Source organism: Mycteria americana, chromosome 3, assembly GCF_035582795.1.
Source record: "Mycteria americana isolate JAX WOST 10 ecotype Jacksonville Zoo and Gardens chromosome 3, USCA_MyAme_1.0, whole genome shotgun sequence".
NCBI classification, from domain to species: Eukaryota; Metazoa; Chordata; class Aves; order Ciconiiformes; family Ciconiidae; genus Mycteria; species Mycteria americana.
The window spans coordinates 13,643,672-13,662,575 of record NC_134367.1 but is presented as its reverse complement, the minus strand read 5'-3'; the positions used below and the strand labels follow the sequence as shown (position 1 = coordinate 13,662,575).

The 18,904-nt window shown below is 35.7% G+C and overlaps 1 protein-coding gene across 11 annotated transcripts in view; it reads right to left on the bottom strand.

Annotated features, from left to right (window-relative positions):
- Positions 1–863: 863 nt before the first annotated feature.
- The window catches only part of CYRIA (CYFIP related Rac1 interactor A), a 58,471-nt gene continuing 40,430 nt past the window's right edge, over positions 864–18,904 (bottom strand). For 4 of the 11 annotated variants that reach the window (XM_075497893.1, XM_075497891.1, XM_075497897.1 and 1 more), the window contains 9 exons: positions 12,090–12,211; positions 11,064–11,169; positions 9,850–9,986; positions 9,688–9,765; positions 9,301–9,417; positions 9,126–9,205; positions 7,135–7,261; positions 4,430–4,551; positions 865–3,060 (listed from right to left, as the gene is read on the bottom strand). In XM_075497893.1, coding sequence (XP_075354008.1) covers positions 2,997–3,060; positions 4,430–4,551; positions 7,135–7,261; positions 9,126–9,205; positions 9,301–9,417; positions 9,688–9,765; positions 9,850–9,986; positions 11,064–11,169; positions 12,090–12,211 — 953 coding nt within the window. In that variant the 3' untranslated portion in view covers positions 865–2,996. Of the gene's footprint in view, positions 3,061–4,429; positions 4,552–7,134; positions 7,262–9,125; positions 9,206–9,300; positions 9,418–9,687; positions 9,766–9,849; positions 9,987–11,063; positions 11,170–12,089; positions 12,212–14,039; positions 14,059–18,904 lie in introns of those variants that run through there. The other 7 variants (XM_075497889.1, XM_075497890.1, XM_075497896.1 and 4 more) reach the window with 5 other exon arrangements.

The window sequence follows — 18,904 nt, the reverse complement described above, 5'->3', positions numbered from 1 at the left end:
CAATACAACACAGAAAGCAACACAGAGAAGACTTTTTGTTGCTTTGTAAATTTTCGTAGACACTGAAAACATTACATAATTTATCTGAGTGATGTGGTCTATCACATACCAGTAAATATAACCCTAGTAACTATCTTTCATGACAGGCACTTAGTAGCAGCAAAAAGTTTAGTAGTCATAATTTATGTTTCAAAACCCTTTGTTTGCAGCAGCAAATTCTAGTCTTTCAAATTCATACCACCCTAAAATTGTATTTTCTTCCACCACAAAACAAGCAAACTTTTTAGGGCTGTTCTGACCCAAACTAGTCACACTCATTTATGCACATTCTGAAATGCTGTCATTATGAGGCTTAAATATTTATCATACTACAAACATGTATTCTTACATAATGATGAGCCAAAATGAAAAGAAACACTGACAAAATTGAGATCAATAACTTTGATGATTAGTCTATATAGCTCTTCTTGCTAAAGCAATTAATTTGCACTTATCTTAAGATTAAACGAGTCATCCTCTGGTGACCTTATTGATTATAAATGCAACCTGAGATAGCCACCATAGCCTAGCATGACTAATGTGAAGATACAAACGTCACAGAAGGGATTCATGCCCTCTACTCTGTAAAGCAGTATCAACAATTTCCCCTGGTGAAGATGACAGACAAGTGCCAAGAATCATCAGAAAAACCCAGGAATTGTTTAAGTGACCTGAGGTTATATTGTTATGGCATACAGGTGAAAAATTTTAAACGCTTTTAAAATAAACTAGATACACAAAGGTGAGCCTACTATATCCCAGATCTGAAACTTTAAATGAGATACTTCTCAACCTGTTTATGTTGTTTCTAAATACAAACAGTCCCGATGCTTACTGTACCAAACTTTTTATTATTTCAAACAAACTTCTGTACAAAAACATCATAGCAGGCAAAGAAATTCAGTGACTTCAGCAAACAGCACATGACAACTTGCAGAATGCTTTAAGGTTTACATTTTTATTATACAAGTGACAAATAGCTTTCCTCAAAGATAAGACCTCATTGTTTGACAAATTATCACAGGTAAAGCATGTATTAACTTCAGTTACCAAAGCTCAACAGAATGACCTGTCATCCACCTAGATTCACCTAACTGGAAGTGACTATGAACAAAGCAGGATTTCCCCTAATATACATTTGTAAATGTCCCGCCATTAAAAATGGAGTTTGTAAACAGTGGATTCATTACTGTGAAAAAGCAGTGTGATCACTGCTTCCAGAAAAAGAAAAAAAACTAAGCGTGATTCCTAATTCTGTTCCTGACAACATAGCGATCTGCTGCTACAACTGCGGATGTGTGACATGAATGCTGGAGTTCCGGTGTTGTCCCGTATCACGACATATATAACATTGGTGCCTATGGGTTCTGATCAGGCTTGAGAAACCTCATAGTGGTCGTTCTGCTCAGAAATAAACTCTAAGGCAATTCCTACTCCAAAGAACTCATGATATTAATACTGTTTAAGGACTGAGTTCAACGACTGAATTTGTCACAGTGCAGCTGAGTTTCAGCAGACCAAATGCATCTTCAAAGTGTTAAAGTAAATGTTTTCAGAAGTGATATGCATGAAAATTCCAGTGAGAGCACACAAACCCTGATTTAGGTACACAGGAATAAGCAAATAAAAATCTGAATCTGTGCACAAACGCTGGAGTTTTCACACATACATGCAAGCAAAGTACACAAAATCGAACACATTTTCAGAACTTGACCTCTGCAAGAATATATACAGCAACTGCAGACCACCCAGAAGACACACTTAACAGAGCATGAGCACTTTGCTGCTTTTGGCAAAGTATTTCTACTCCATTTACTGGAAAATTACTAGAAAGTAAGAACAAACAACTCAGCAAGGAACTCAAATCCTTGAAGCATCAATCACATCTCAAAAACCAATGAAGAGCAGTCAGCTGATATATATTTCTGTGTTGACTCTGAATCATCTAATGAATAATACTATCAAGGAACTTGATGGAGTGCCTAAGAACAGCTCAGCTCTTAAAACTTATTTATATCATCCCTAGTCTGATGAGGCCAATTTGACACTAGGGAAGTTTGCTGCTACAGAAGCGTGTTCTGCTTTATACTGGTTGATATCAGTAAAAAAATTACTTACCGGGTAGAGCTGTCCGAGAGATAATGTTCACCATGATATATTTACACTGACAAACCCTTTCTAGCTGAGTCAAGGCATTAGTATTTTCCCTTTCCTTTCTAAAACTAATAAAATTGTACAGAATTTTTTAAATCTAGCAATGGTCTTAAAACACATTTTCTGTTTATTTATATTGAATCTGAAAAAGGATATTAATTTCCTCAATGGTTGAAAGGTACAGGTTATACTTAGTGAAAGAGATAAAATGACCTCTTTGCAATACATTTTTGGATGTCCGCCAGCACATAATCCTTAAAACTAGGTGGATCTCCACTTATTACAGGAAAGACAACATATTTTATGAGAGTGATGAACATTCAGGTATTCTCCTATTCATATGAGTTTGATGAGATCCTAAAACTAACTGACTAAAAAATTGTGCACGTGTTCTTAAAACATATCCAATGAATTTTACTCTCTCTTATATTAACTTTCTCCTCCTTTAAAGTTCCTTTTCTGTGGTATCTTTGACATTTTGGTTTATTTGATTCCCATTTTGTCTTCACTACTACTTACTTCTCTGATAGAGAAGGTGTTCAAGGATTAAAATGCACAGATAAACTGTCATAGCTGAAGTATCTAAGTAAAAAAGTATTTTAAAAATCAAAAGGTAAGGACTAGCATAAAAACTTAGGCTGCACTATATAAAGTCAGTCAGGTTATGAACAGATTGATATATTTTAGCAATGTGAAGAAAATGGTTATGTAAATACACACAAGTATTAACATCAAACTGTATTAAATTATGTAAACATACACATCTTCTGTGATCAATACAAACATCTACTTGTCTCAGGATACTACTGCAGCATAGCTCGAATTTGTTTTGAAGTAGATTCATCATTCAGGTGTTTTGTAGTGAACCTAGAAATTACAAGTTAAAACAGTATTTTATAAAATGAACAGGGATTAGAAAAGCCTGAAAACTTCAGTGCCTGTTTTTGAAATCAGTGCAATTAAATTACACAAAGGAGGAACTTACATGTTCCTCTAGTCACTGATCACTGGAATTTAAGTGCTAATAGTCTGGTGCTCTTTATCTTCTAAATACCCCTTGCAATAAATTATTCCCTGTTAATAGGTGGAGAATTGTGGCTAAATCCTGGTTAAATACTGTTTGCCATCCCTCTATGACATTGTCATAATTTTGGGTCGAAATTATCTTTTTTTTCCAGTTAAAAGCCTCAAAATAAGTAAAAAACATGGCAAGACATAAGAAATAGGGTAAATACTAAAGGGATTTAGGAATCTAGATTGAATTTTGGCATAATCTATAAGCCTAATTTTAAGCAGCTTTCTTAAATGTCCTGTACCTTTACATCTTACAATGTACCATCACATAGAGGGTTTTCTATTTTTTTTGGACTTTGTCACTAGCAGTTTGTTTGGTGCCGAGTTACACTTTTGGGAATATCTTAGGAAGACTGAAGAGCTTTAATGTGGTTTTTTTCCATTTAAGCCCAAACATTCTCCACTGCTTATGTTCACAGGGAGACCAATCATCACATAAACTCAAAACACACCTGATATCTGTAGGATTTAATTCCACATCAATTTTAATTCAACAGACATGATAAGCAAATGCAGAGGTGGTTATGGCTGCAGTTCTCACTCTGTCCAAGCATTCAACAGTTAGAGAATTCAATACAGCTCTGAAAAACTTGGTACTAAGACTCACTTCTCAGCTTCAGAGAAGTGTCAGACCATTGTGTCTTGCTTCCAAAGACAGCACCTTAAACACTTAGCTACAGGGCTGGGATTTAGGTTGCTGTTTTCTTGAAGTTGTATCATTTAGCAAAATTAAAAAAAAAAAGTCATTAAATCACAGGGAAAGAGAGAAGGGAAGTATCAAGGGTTTGAGAAATAGAAATTCTACTCTTTGCTTCTAAAATGTTCTAGTTTATGGGGTATCTTATATAACAAATTTTAGTTTACCTTTGATGTATTGTTTACCTTTTAGATGGCTACGTTTTAGGTGATAAAATGAACCTTAAATATCTCTGAAGAAGGACATTATGACTTCCAATATTAATAGTCATTGCTTATCAAAGTGAAATGGAATTGAAATAAATTAGTATTACTTAAGAAAACCCCAGGTGATGAAGGCAAACCTGAAAGGACAATTTTCTTCATAAATCAAGCTTCTAAGGTGAAAGGTCTTAAATATAAAGCGATTGGGAGAAAAATAAGAGGAATTTGTTAAGGCTGAATCAAACAATTATTCCACACATACCTGAGAGCATTCAGAAGTCCTTCCACAGTGTCAGGTGGTTGTTCCTTTAGAACTTTTATGCATCCCTTCATCTGGGAACAGAAGCATGCCACTATTGAACAATAATATATGAATTGCACTAGCTGAAAACAAGGAAAAATTTCACCAAAGACAGGCAGTTTTTTTTTCCTACTGAGTGTTAACACTGCTTTATATGACACAATAAAAGCATTACAACTTAATAAAAATTATCTTACGTTAAAAACCTAACTTTTGAGAAAACAACATCTACTTTAATAAGCATTTGTAGATAGTAAATTATATATCAAGTGTATATATTTTACCTTGCACATGATTCTCCATGTGCTTAAAAAAAATACCAAGAACAGCCAATATAAGCTAAAACCCAGAGATTTTGGAAAAAAGTTCCATGTCATTGCTGTTAGCAACTATCAGAAGAGATGTTTCAACTTTGACTTTTATTTTTATGCTTGCACACAAGGAAGTAATTTTCAGTATTCAGTTTTTAGTTGTAAACCTAACTGGTGATAACTTATGATTTGTTTTATAACTAGTGCTTACAAATTTAATCTGAGATAAGAACTCCATGATGTTGATTTTAAACACCACACTGAACAAACATCTTCGTGGAGACTGTAAAAACAGGCTGAAACTCTGTCCAAATTTACAAAAGGGGAAATGAAGCAGAAAAAACAGAGGTAGAGCTCCTTTGACCCGCTATACAGACTCCCTATCTAGTCAATAGAGAGGAATAGGAAATTCCTCTAACCTATTCAGAATATACTTTCATATGTAGTGAATCATGCTCCGGAAGTACCAATTTCTTCTCATTGCTAGGAAGACATCTAAAAGCTATCCAAAAATTAGTCTAGATTAATTCCATCTTATTTAAAATGACAGATAAAGACATGGCAGAGTCAAGATTTGAACTTTCTAATTTTCCAAGTCCCATTACAGTGCTAAATCTATATGCCAGTATTTTCTTTGCAGCTAAGAGCAACTCTGCCTTATTATGGAAGTGGATGATGAAATACTTAACCGAAGTTAGAGACCATGTATTTGCCAATAAAAATGATTCAGAAAATGTAACTCAGCCTCCTGCACAATGACCAGCCTAACAATCACTGATCACTGCTCAGTTGGCTCATTTCTAACTGGAAGATAAAACTGGCTTTGCAAATAGCAGATTAGATGAAATTCTCAGGGTAGCAGCACATGTTTTGAAGTGACACAGTTACTCTTCCTGAACTAGAGAAACTCAAGACTATATTCACATCACTCAGTACAGGTTTACATGCCCCATCAGACCAGATCAGACAAACTCAAAGGTGATAAAAATTCAAATCATTCTTTTCCAGTTTTGTTAGAATCCCTAAAACAGTCAAAAAAGAGAAACTGTTAGGACGTCTGAGCTAGGAGCCTGTAATTAACAGCTTGAAATACAGTCTCCAATCTTGAAAGAGTAAGGAAAGGGTAATTTGTTCCACTGTCCCTGAAATTCTCTTGACATGACTCCCAAGAAGTGACTAGTTTGGAGAAAAGAGTTGTTTTTCACAGTATAACAAACTCATCATCTGCAATATTATAAGATTTTTTTATTAGAGAAGAATCACTAAACTAATTAGGCAAATTAAGATTTGGGACCATGTACTCATTTTAAAAACTGAGTCATACATCTCCTGCCTCCCATTTACATCTAGCTAACTATCCTGTAAGATTACAGGGCTTTAGGATAAATGAGAGAAACAAAGTACACACATTGTATATGTGGTCCTATCACAATTTTACTTGTGTTGCCTCTGTAGGCAAGAGACTGAATTAGAAGTCAGGAAGTCTGCATTCAATTCCCGGGCTCTATCTGCTGCATGACCTTGAGCAAATCAATTCACCTCTTTGTGACATATCTCTCCCTCTGTAAAACAGAGTCAAAGAGGAGATGTGGTAAAATACTGATATCTGCAGATGAAAAATGCTAACAAAGACTCACTGTCATGGAGCGTGATAATATATATATTTTATTTTCTTTTGAAGTAGGCTCTCTTGTAAAGGGAAAGACGTAGCAACTTTTTCATGAATTACAGCTTATTTCTGCTGAAGGACATGGTGCATGAGATTTAGGTTTGTAATAACATGTAGCAAAAATAAGAGTACTTTTTTGTGTGTGCTTGCAATATCTCAGATGAAAAAATAAGGTTGATTTCCCTGTGACTGGTCATGCCAAAGCTAAAACTGAAGGCTCATTATCAACATTACAACAATAACATTTCAGTTCTGCCACTTCAGATCTCAGACAAAGCAGAGACAATGTCGAATATCTGCTTATTTATAACACAACTACTGCCAAAGATGAGCATTTCAGCATAAATAAATTACATGATTAATAAAAAAGTATGACCATAGAACTTATTCCAGGGTAGGTGTAATACGAAATTATTTTAGTGTAACCATACAGCTGGCAGGAAAGCAGAGCTGACAAAGACAAATGGGTATTTGTGTCTGGAAGAAAATACAAAGAAAAAAAGATTGATCCTTATTTTAATTTCAGACAAGCTAATATATTAAAGTATGCAGGTGAAGATAGATTCTAAATTTTGCCATTCAAAAGTAATTAAAATGATTTCTACAAAGTCATAAGCTTGGGCTGAAATAAAGCTGCAGACTAGTATTCTCAAACCTACAGAGTATTAAAGAAAAGTCACTCTTACATCAATCTTTGATGTCTTTGAGAAAGCTCCCACAGGATGAACGTGATCGTACAGAATAATAACTCCCACCATTACTCGCATGCAGAACATGAGGGTCTCTTCACTGGTGAATCTACTCCTGTACTCTCTGGAAACAAGAACAAAAAAACCAGTCTTGACTTTTTACTGGACAATTTTGCAAACCAGACTATGAGCACATGAAATCTGAACAGTGTATTTTAAGGTTGAAGATGAATCTTAGTAAGATTTTAAAGATCTTTGAATTGTGTAAGTCCTTATCATTTTAGAAGGAAGGTTAGAAAGCAAATAAAGATAAATAAACCCCTTCTAATGTCCCTTCACAGTTCAGATCCTCACTTCAGCAAAACGTCTAAGATGATGGCTTCACAGAAGACTTCCATAGTTCATGAAAAATGATGGAGACTGATCGTAGATGTTTAATCTTAGAAACAACATATCAGGAACTCAAAGGAAAGCTACTCTTTTTGCTTAAATTCCTACTTTGAAACAGTTAACATTTAAGTGGGATCTAATTTCAGCAGCTAGTAAATTTAGGGCTTCACCTAGGCAGATCATATACATTGCTCTCTCTCTTCTCTTTAAGTCCACAGGCAACTTCAACAACCGAGGTTCACTGAGCATCTAAAATGTGGAAGCCCACTATATAGGACTGGACTGAACTCATTCCAAAGAGTTTTTCTTTGACTTTTCAATTCCAAAATAAGTATATGGATGGCACAGTTAAGACAGTCCCTATCAGCTCTAATCCCTGAAACCATCATCAGGAAATTAAAAATGAACTACAGTAGAGAAAAACAGAAATCCTGAAAAACATAAGTTATCACAATTTTTCTAACAAATATTATTTTGAGTAGATAATACATAGATTTGTCTACTTTCATTGGTTTTCAACATAAAACTTGATTTTTTCACTTAAACATATCATTAAAATACTAAAATCTGTACTATATACCTCTCAGTTTACAATAACTTCAACTTTTATTCTTCTGTTTAAATAGCACAGCATCATAACATGAACAGATTTAAAGGCTACAGAGATTTTGATGTGAAAATGCTTGATTATCCCACAATTAGAACTAAATATCAGATAGTTTCTGGTAGATGACTCACAACTTTCTGTTTCTCTACTTTTGCCAAAAAATGAGCTGACACATAAAATTACTTTTCAATGACTACTTCTACGATGTCCCGGGATTATGAGATGAGTCCTACCACCTACCTACTCTTCTCCAGAATTTTCATAAACAAACACAATAACCTCAGGAATTCTACCCTTCCCATGGCACCATGAACAAACAATTCAAAGACAGGAAGACTACCTTGACTCTATCTTGCATATGTTTTCCACTCAAAGAGACATCTAACCTAAAAAATACTTGACTAAATGCATAGCTAAACAATAGTAACCCCACTAGCTATACCTATGCTAGCAGCTAAGAAAACAACTGTATAGTTTCCATACAGCTGAAGTTTCTCATATCCAGAGTAAGATGGCTACATCCAAAAAAGATCTACTCAAATGATCCTCAAAATAGTCCCTGTGTATCATTTGTGAAGTCGCTACTTGGAAAAGCCAAAATCTTGCCCCTAAGTGTGCTAATAACTGAGCAGCATGGGCAATCAAGAGACAGTAGTTGGCCTATGGCCCTGGTTAGACAAGACACAGACACTGAAGCCTATAAGTGCATAAGATTACACTTGTATTTTAACCTTTTGTTGAAATACAGGCTGACTGTGTAAGCTCTCCCTAACAAAACTCAATGCTGATTCATGAAGAATATCATAAGGTGGTTAAAATAGGAGGCAAGGCTTTCTGATACCAGGTCAAGCTTTGTACACAAATGTGATAACAACTTAAGCCAAACACACAGCAATTAATTTGGAAGAAAATGTGTTTATCCCAGGTGGCTACTTAAAATACAATACAAATTCTCTCATACACGAAAAACAAGATTTAAGGTAAAACTTACGGTGTTTCCAACATGACTTTACATACACTAGCCATAGTACTTAGACAGTCCGTTGTATTTTCAATTGGTAACGTTTTGTTCTAGAAGGGTTAAAAACAGCCATTGTTCAGTAAACCATCTTGTAAAATTAAAATCAAGAATGTCTGTATTAGACCTTTTCTCCCCCATTACCTACTTCTGATACAAAATGTGTAGTTGCATTACTGAGTGTTTTCAGCATTGGTGTGGCTTCTGCATAAAACAGGGACATCCTATTGGCCATTTCATTGTTTACTTCATTCTCAATGTCTAGCTGATGAAAACATGAGAAAAAATAGTCAGTAAAACTCTAAAATCTTGCCAGCAGCAAGAAAAAGATACAGTACACGCTTATGTCAGCAAGGAGATTGTTGCATTAATAGTTCCACTCTAATCACTTCATTTGGACTGCTGATTAACTCTCAGTGGGAAGGAGAGAACATGACAGCTAGTGAATCAAAAGAGAAAACATTACCACAAATGGTATAAATGCACACTGATAAATACCTCGGTGTGAACAACAGATCAGATTTTATTTACTTACATGCATGTTGTTTATTCTGTTGCGACTTATTGTCCGCCTATAATAACTGAAGTCATTCTGAATTGCTGGGTTTCTCATCTTAGAGGAAGACAAATAGCAAATAATCAGTTTTGGTTCAAAATACGTAGAAAAAATCAGCACATATTAAAAGATTTTATTAACCTTAAGTTCATCAAAACGAAGAGTAAAATGTAAGATTTCTGCAAACTCTTTTGCTAGAGCCTGTTCCCGTTCCAGGTGCTGAGTTGGAGTATAAGGTGGGCACGTCAAGGACTCCAATAAGCTCTGCAGGGCTTTCTCTGAATAAAAATCAGAAGCACAAATTCTATTCAGTCCACATTATGACAAAGGTTTAAGTTAAGAATCTAAATATACTTTGCTTGAAGGGAAGGAACCCTCTGATCATGCAGAGCCCTAACAGAAATGTTTTTTCTTACTCTTCTACGGTGAGAAACATTAGTCAAAGGCACCTGCCTCTTCAGGCTCTCTGCCATTTTCTCTCCATTTTGTATCACTGAGCTCTTTTCCCTTTTTATCGCCCTTTATCTGGGTTCCCTACCAAAAATTCTAGAGAAAGCATTTTTCTTACATTCAGATATTCAGCTCTTTCTCTTTCATCTTCCCCAATTAGCCATCAGCTCAGTATAGAGATTATTCTGGCATCTCTGTTACTAAAAGTGTACTCTTAGGCACTGATAGCAATGTAATTCAGCTCCCGCGGCTATAATTACCAGCATAACTCAAAAAGTAGAAGACTTAGTAAGCAGGATAGTGTAGAAGAATTCCCTTGCATTGGGAGCTCTCTCACTTAATACATAAATTTTTGCACACTGGTTCTCTTCTGGAGTCCTAATTCAAGCAGTAATTACATCATTTTGGGGGTTTGTAGGGATGACAAAGCCAGTGTAAAACATGCCCAACTTTGGATTTTCACCTTGTGAGAGAGTTTATTGATACCCTTCTCCCCCTGTTATCCCTGTTTTTAAAAAGTCTCAAAATATTATTTGTTTACATTCCTTTTAAAACTCTGAAGGATCCAAATTACAAAAAATAAATTGCATTAGTACAATATGGACCAGTGAAGTACAGAAGAGTGGCAGGCATCAGAGAAAAACTTTATACAGTTTTATCATGTTCTTTGCTTCTACTCTATTTAGATAACACAGTTTTATTTTAAGTGACAAACTAACAAGCTATGATAATTTTGAAATAAATGAAGATTAAAAATATGCCTCTATAAATGTAATTGCAGTTCAATGTCTGTTGATATCAAACAGAAAGAATAATAACCTTTTAAAAGTTTGTGGAAAAAGAAACTTCCCATTTCTTTATATATAAAGTAGCCTAATAAACAGACATACTAAAACAGGGCTCACCTAATCTGAGTGAAAATTCATAAAAGCGCTTCAGCCTTACAACCAGAGGGCATACTGAATTCCATGCTTTTTCTTGCAACTGGATATCATTGGGGTTTTGTATTGCCTGAAATGAAAATATTACTGTAAAGAACTGTGATCCATGAATAACAAGCAAAAGATGGTTTGGAAGTTTTCTAGTTCACTATTTTAGAAAGTATTGTAAAACATAGAACAATTATGAGAAATTTAATTGGACAGGAATAGGAAATTAGTCACTCCAAAAAATACCATTTTTTCCACCTTCCCTCTCTGTCTGTAACATAGTTATTTAAAATTATTCATTCAAATGCACCACTGACATACAGGAATATGTTTTATCCAATATTTGGGGGAAAAAATGTCAGAAACATCAGGGAAGACCTTTTGTATGATTACTGGTTACAGAAATAGCCTTTTTTTTTTTTTTTTAGATTCTGATGCTTTTGAAATCTTCAACATATTCAGGTTCTTAAGTAACCAACAGCTCACATTAACAGTAACTGCAAAGCTGATGCAGGGAGAGGTTTGGTCAGTTGAGCCAAATTCTAAGTTATAGTTCAGAACTGTACTTCGGGACCAGTTTCATAGAATAAGATGCCTGCAAAGTGGCTGTAAGGTTATAATTTATTGTGTTTCATTATTACACAGAACAACTATTTTCAGCTTTTTTATAGTGTATTTTTGACATCTGAGTATTATTCTATGTCCTCAACTTTGATTTCTATATATAAAATTCGGTATATGAAATGGTGTTTCTCTAAGTGAAAAAAAATTACTAATCACTAATAGTAAACCTAAAAGAAGTTCCAACAGCCATCATTTAATGATTCAACATTAGGGCTTTATATTCAACGTTAGACCTAATCTGTAACATATTTCATAAATACAATTTTAATGAAGATTTCATATGGTTGCATAGAATGTGCTTGGATACAGAACAGAAGCGAGGACCACATTGAGTTTTGCTTGATTTTGCTTCCAAAGAACTGTCATTAACAAACATACATCTCTAATTTCTTGACCAGCTCCTTTGTAAGCCTGAAGGTCTGCAAGCATACTTTCCGAGTCCTGTAAAACTGCACTGATCTGATTCCATACCTCCCTTTCTCCATCTGTGGGCTGTGCATCTAAGAAACAGAAAAGCAAAATGCACAAGTCAAAATGTAGCTGCAATACAAATGGCAAGATTACTCAGTTCTACTTAACAACATTATATCCAGCTTCACTACGTATAACTCCATTCTGATGTGTTTTTTTTAAATACACAATTATACTGCACTACCATTCTGCTAACATCCAAGTTTTTGCTTTCTATAGCAAGGAAGGAAAAACAGTACAGTATTTGTACGCTCTGGCTCATAATGCCTCTTCTCAGAACACAGCATTTTAAAGTGAAGCAGTATCATAAAGCAACGTTATTAGAAAATAGGATAATGCATCAGTCCTTCAGTAAAAATGTCCCTCTTTTTCATGAGCTCCACGGCTCGATTACAAAGGATTGTTCACTTTTCTTGCAGCTTGGGGATAAAATCAGGCTTTTCAGTGGATGGAGCAGTGGGATATTACACCACTTTGACTTTGCTCTAGGTTTCCTTAACCAGGGTAATTTATTTCTCCTTTTGTAAAACACAGATACAGTACTATTAAAACCAAACTTTTTTCTTATGCATGTCAGAGGTCATTCCTGCTACTAAAATAAATCCACTTCTGTCAATGATCAGTTTGTTTTCAGGGTGGGAGTGACCTGTAGACCTTTACTGTTCAGGGAAATGGCATTTGGAAGTAGATCAATTTTTCCATTCAAATCCCATCTGATGGCATTTTCACAGCAGTGTGATACCAGGGAGTGATGTTATCCCTAGAACATCGACATGTTAGACAAGGTAGAGATGATCTGCCTTCTTTTGCTTTAAAACATGAAGTCGACTGGCACTGACTAAAGACTGGATGACCTATATATAGAATTGTAGTCAGTATTTGTAGAAACAATCATGTTGTCCCAGCAGATTTCTACAGAGACACAACTTTTTTTTTTTCTTAAATTTGTAATAGCTTGTAAAGATACAATTTTAATTTTTATGGGAAAAAAAAATACTTTGAAGGTGAATCTTAGGACTTAAGGACTACTTGCCTGAATTAAAAGCAGTAAGATACCTTCAGTTCAAAACTCACCAATTAGGAAGAGCTACTGTACACATCTCTACGTTAACAGACAAGAAATATTAAAAATACCTTTTCTATTTAGTCTTCTCACTCTCCTTAAGAAATGAGACACAGCTCACCCATATATCAATATGGGATTCATTTACCCACCCCCCATTAGAAACAAATGAACCGGTTCACCTTGGAGAATATGGAAAGAGGAGGCATTCTCAGAGCCTTTCTCCACGACGTTTCAGGTTAGGATAGTTTGTTAAATGTGTCAAGTTATCTATGGACCTTGCACCAACCAGACATGAATGGCTGACACTTATCTGTCCATACCTCTGAAGCAAATAATACTTAAAATCTTTTCTATATTCATATGTCACCATGAGTCCCATGAGACTGGGCACATGAAACAATACTGATTTGACTTTCCTTTTACTCTGGAAGTTTTCCCTAACCTTGTTTAAAAGAGAGAATGAGTGAAAGTAAAAATAAGCTGGGCTTACTCAGCTGGGTTTTATATCCAAAATATTTCACGTAACTAAAAATTCCACTATCCTCCAAAAAGCAAGGGAGGTTAGCACCAAAGGGAAAAACTATCCCAAACAGGAAAATCCCAGCTGGGACACGACTGTCGAACTGACCTATTAGTCACATTAAGTTTACAGTGTTACTGACTGGTTCTTTCCCCAAGCTGCAAGAAATCTCAGGTATATACCACAAAGGGTCTGTCACCTTGTGATAAAGAAACAAAACAGTAAACGATTCTGAGTTTAACGAAGAAAGTAGTAATCTTGCTAAACATACCATAGAACTACAGAGTAGGGGGAAGGTAGGAGTCACCTATAAATCAATATCTATATTTTAATAGTTAAATAAAAGTTAATTAAAATAACATTTTCAGTAAATATTAAGACACAAAAGAGAATAAGTAGTTTATTAGTACAGTGTCAAACTTGCATGTTCAGGCCACCTGAAGCATGGGTTGCTTAACGAGGTACTTCTATGTTATTTTTTACAATGTATTTACTTTAAAAAAATATTAACGCCTAATAGAAATGTAAACACTATAGACTGCTCAGCACTTTGGGACTTAAAAATGGCCTTTATTGTTAGTCTTTTTCAGATTTTCCCAATTCATCTTTTGGAAGTTAGGGGAAGGTTGAATACTTGAAACCCATTGAGCTTTCTGTGGTATCCCAGCACCTGGGGAAGTAGGAGTAGGAGGATGGTAGGGGGGTGGAAGAGGGAAAGAAAGGGAAGGGAGAGGAAGAGGGCTGCAAAGGCTACAGAGCAACAGGCTTAGCTTGCATTTGCAGAAGCGGTTTATATTGATGCTGAAAGTGTGTAGCTTAAAAATAAAGGTAGAGAGGATGATTCAGGCTTTTTTAAAAAAACATGCATCTTACTTATGAAATATATGTTATGCAAACAGATGTTCTGATAAGACCATGGCCATGTTTCAAAAGAGATTTTACGTGAAGATCTTGCCAAAAATGGTCAACTAAAATATCTGTAATCGATCACTTTGAAAAAAAGATTTCATCTTGCTGTCAACAACAATAATAATAATGATAGCAACAACCACAACTAAAAGGAATACAGACTTCTTCATGACAGATTTTGGCTTTTTAAATTGCTTTTCTATTCCAACAATACCAAAGCTCGTTTCTCTGTTCTGAGTAAAAAAACCACCATTCCTGAATCACAGTGTGGAACCACTGCTTGGCAGTGCTCACCTCTTATCCCCGTACTGCCAGAGAACCAGCATGTGCTTAAGCAATTTGAGCCCATTTATAAATAAAATCATAGCCACTGACTAATCCACATTGTATGCAAGCCCTCTCAATAGTAAGTTACCATAATCACCAGACTTACTGCATTTCAAGTCTGAGTTTTTGGAGTACTCATGATTAGCATTCAGAATACGCTGTCTTTAATAAGACAAAACTGGAAACCCTTCTACCTCCCTTTGCCTGAGTGTTTCCAATGTGAACCCTAAACCTGACAACTAAATGAATCTTCTATCAAATTATTTCAAGAGTCAGACCAGGTTTGACTCTTCCATATACAGATTCTACCAGCAAATTTTAATTTAGAAAGCAAAAGTTTTAGCTCTGGAGAGAAATGCAATTCCATTGGTTCCATCAGAAAAAAAAACAGGATATGATAATTCATCCATTCCATGAACAAATGCTCTCTTTCATCTTTATACGTGGTCTATTCCATGTTTTGGATGGGGCTTCAGATTTAATAAAAAAAGGGGGAAAGCTGGACCAACTACGATACATTTGTAGATGCATTAAATATTTCAGATGCATGGTGGGGTGGGAAGGTGGAATCATAATTTTTTTTCTTAGAAAAATACCTGTTGTTTGTTTCAAAAAAACCCCTAACAGCACAATGTATCTACCTTATTCTTCACCAAGTGTGCATTAGAAAAAGCATAGAAACTGCTATGTAGGTAAGACATTAGTAGTCACAGGATGAGATTAAATATAAAAAGAATGGATATGAAGCCTTTACCAATACAAAATCAAGTATAACAACATCTCAGTAGTTAATTTTTATGAAGTATAACAATCTCAATAATTAATTTTAATGAAGAGATAACAAGACACTACTAAAAGAAGTGCTTCCAACCCATACACCCTTTCTGTATCTGAAATACAGGCCAAAAGCACACAAATTTATTCCAGCCTCAGTCAAACTGATGGCAAGTTTAGAGGATTCCCACTGAAGCTGGTTAGTGCTTGCAGTTCATTGAATGTGGCATCATATTTGTCAAAGACATCATAATCACCTGGCCTCAACAGCCTAGTAAAAGAATAGTGAGTAAAACAAGACGTCTTATAGACTCTGCTTTCAGCTTTTCTTGTCCTGTCCACTGCTGAATGTGGCCAATAATGCCACCAGCCACTGACAGCAAGTTAGACAGCAGTATAGATATATATTTTACAGTACCACGCTAAAGTCCTATTTCAGATTTGTCACCATGACAATGATTTTTCCCATTCCAATCTGGGACACAATTAGACGAAAAGCTAGTTTATGCCCTTGGAAAAGATAAAAGGCACTACAACTACAGTGAATAAAGCATTTCAGAGGGTATCAGAACCTAATATTACTCCATACATTAAAAAGAGTGGCATTATGTAGAAACAGTAGCCTATCCATCGTATAAGCCAAAATTCCAGTCTACACTGGATTTTTGAATTTTGTCCTTTCTAAACTAGCCAGAACAAAGTGAAGCTCCCTAAATGGTCAATACTTGCTACAGGCACGGTGCTGTGCCAGGGATGTCAGTGCCAGGCTTCAGCTCCGTGGCAGACATGGAGTGCACAGTGTCTCCGACTGAGCCGTAGCTTCTTGCTTAGGGCATGCTCTGCAACACGGGAGACAAAGAGTTTAGCCTCCCACAGACTGGATACAGATTACATCTCCAGCCTTGCATCCTGTGGGGCGAGGGTATTAATTAATATCCTATTACACAAAAAAATGGGCAGTTGCTCTGCTGCCAGATATGTTCTAATAATAGACACTTTTAATCATAAATCAACATTGATAACTGAAAATTTCATGAAACTTTCTTGGTATGGGGGAGGGAGGAACCTAGAAAATAAGTGTCCTTCATTCTTGGGGGGATGGGATTAAATTAGGATCAGGTAACGAGCCCTCCTAGCTAACATTTAGGAAAAAGGGAACCTGCTCAGGTTAAGGTTAGAGAGTTTGGCCTTACAAAAGGTATTTATATCTGAGGAGAGGATGGGACTGAAGGTGCCACTTAAGGACACCTCCCCCCAGTAATCTATAAGCTTTAGTCTTTTAGGTTCAAACCAAATTGTTGTTACCTCAACCTGCAAATTATTTCCAAGAATTCATGTGGAATTATTTGTTTACTTTGCTTGAAAAAGACCCTTTATGGGCAGCAGTAATTTGACAATAGATTTTCTGCCAAAAAGAACCCTCGTAAACTGCTATGGAAAGAGCCTCAAATACCCAGAATTCATTTACCTGTGACTAATTTAAACAAAGTCAACATCTAAAGAAGAAAACAGTTCTTGAACTGACAAAATCCATTTCAAGAGAATTCGCCCTATGGGCCCGTGAAATCTTGAAATCCACAGACTCTCAAGACTTGCCATGCACTCACTCTTCCTAAGTTGAGAGCTAAGAAGGAACTAAGGTAAAGTTAGTTGTATATAATCAAATCCAATACGTAGCAGTTTGATTAAGAATACCCACACCAAGATACAAGTGTAAAACAGCAATACGGTTTACCTTCTGGGAATGAAGAGATTATTTTTCTTTACGTAAACCTTTCAGTAGGCCTTAAAAAAAAAGAGTAATTTGGCTGAATGCACATAGTTTGCATTTCACCTCAAAGAAAAGGCTTTTTCACCTCCACAGGAGAACACTATTCTCCCTATCACTCGCTGAAGTTACCACAGTTCCCATTTGTCCGGGTTTGCTTTCAAGGCTGGACTGAATGGATCTTCAAATTGCTTCTCCTTGCACAGACCCAGAGTAACTGCCTAACTCTACAATGATTACCGGAAGGCATACAGAACTGCTTTTGCTATACAACATTAACTGAAATTAATGCTGGATTCAAGCTTTTTCAAGTATGACCATGGAGTTATGAAACTTGGTTCCCAGTTTGAAATGAAGAATAATGCCAGTAAAAGGTGTCATAAGAATTGCAACTGATGATATAGGCAGCTGCAGGAAAGGGGGGGAAAAAAAAAGAGATGATTTGAAACAATTTTTTCTGTAGCCTAAACTTTGCTAGGGAAAAATTAAAATAGCTATTAAAAAACCCCCACAACTGGAAGGTGAAATTTTGGAACTTACTTCTTTTTCTTTCATGATTCTTTCCCATTTTCAAATATAGCACAAGGTAGAATTTGAAAAAAAAAAAAAAACCCACAACTTTGAATTAGGTGAGAAAACTTAATTTTTCTAAGTGTTCCTGTTTCTACCTGCCCATTTTTCAAGACCTCAAGAATTGCATAGAAGAGATGTATTGGAGGGACTAAGGCTAAATATGAAAAAATCCGGTGGGTGAAAAATATGTAAGAGAAATGTGAGCATGCAACTGATGAAAAACAACTTGTAATTAAGTATATTTTAAAACAAACAAAAAAAAGTCCATAATGGAATTTTTCAGAAGATGCAATACAAGATTGTCCTCCTCAATTTTTTCATCAAAACAGAATTCTGCCCTGAAGAAAGGTAATTCACAAGAAAATAAATTCATTTTTGTTGCACAGAACAACTCATCCTTACAACACATTTTCTATAAAATGTGTATTAATTAAGGATAATAAGGGAAAACGATAAAATAAAAACCTACTACGCCGAACTTACTGTGTAGCTTCATGACTGACCTAAGATATCTAAATCTGTACAACTGCTTGCCATCCTCTCCTGCATTTCTGTTCCCATTCACGTGCCACTACTGGGGCTCTTCCAACCATGCCATCATGCGCATCACCCTGACCTGACTGGAAGAGTACTTAGTAGGTGGGGGAGAGAGGTAAGGTGGTAGTTTGGTGGGGTTTTTTTTGAACAGGTAGTTCTTAGCAAGTTCATTTTCCCATTTAGCTATCATTCACGATGGGTGGAATCACATGTTTGTACATTTCAATTGTAGCAGAAGGATATGAGAC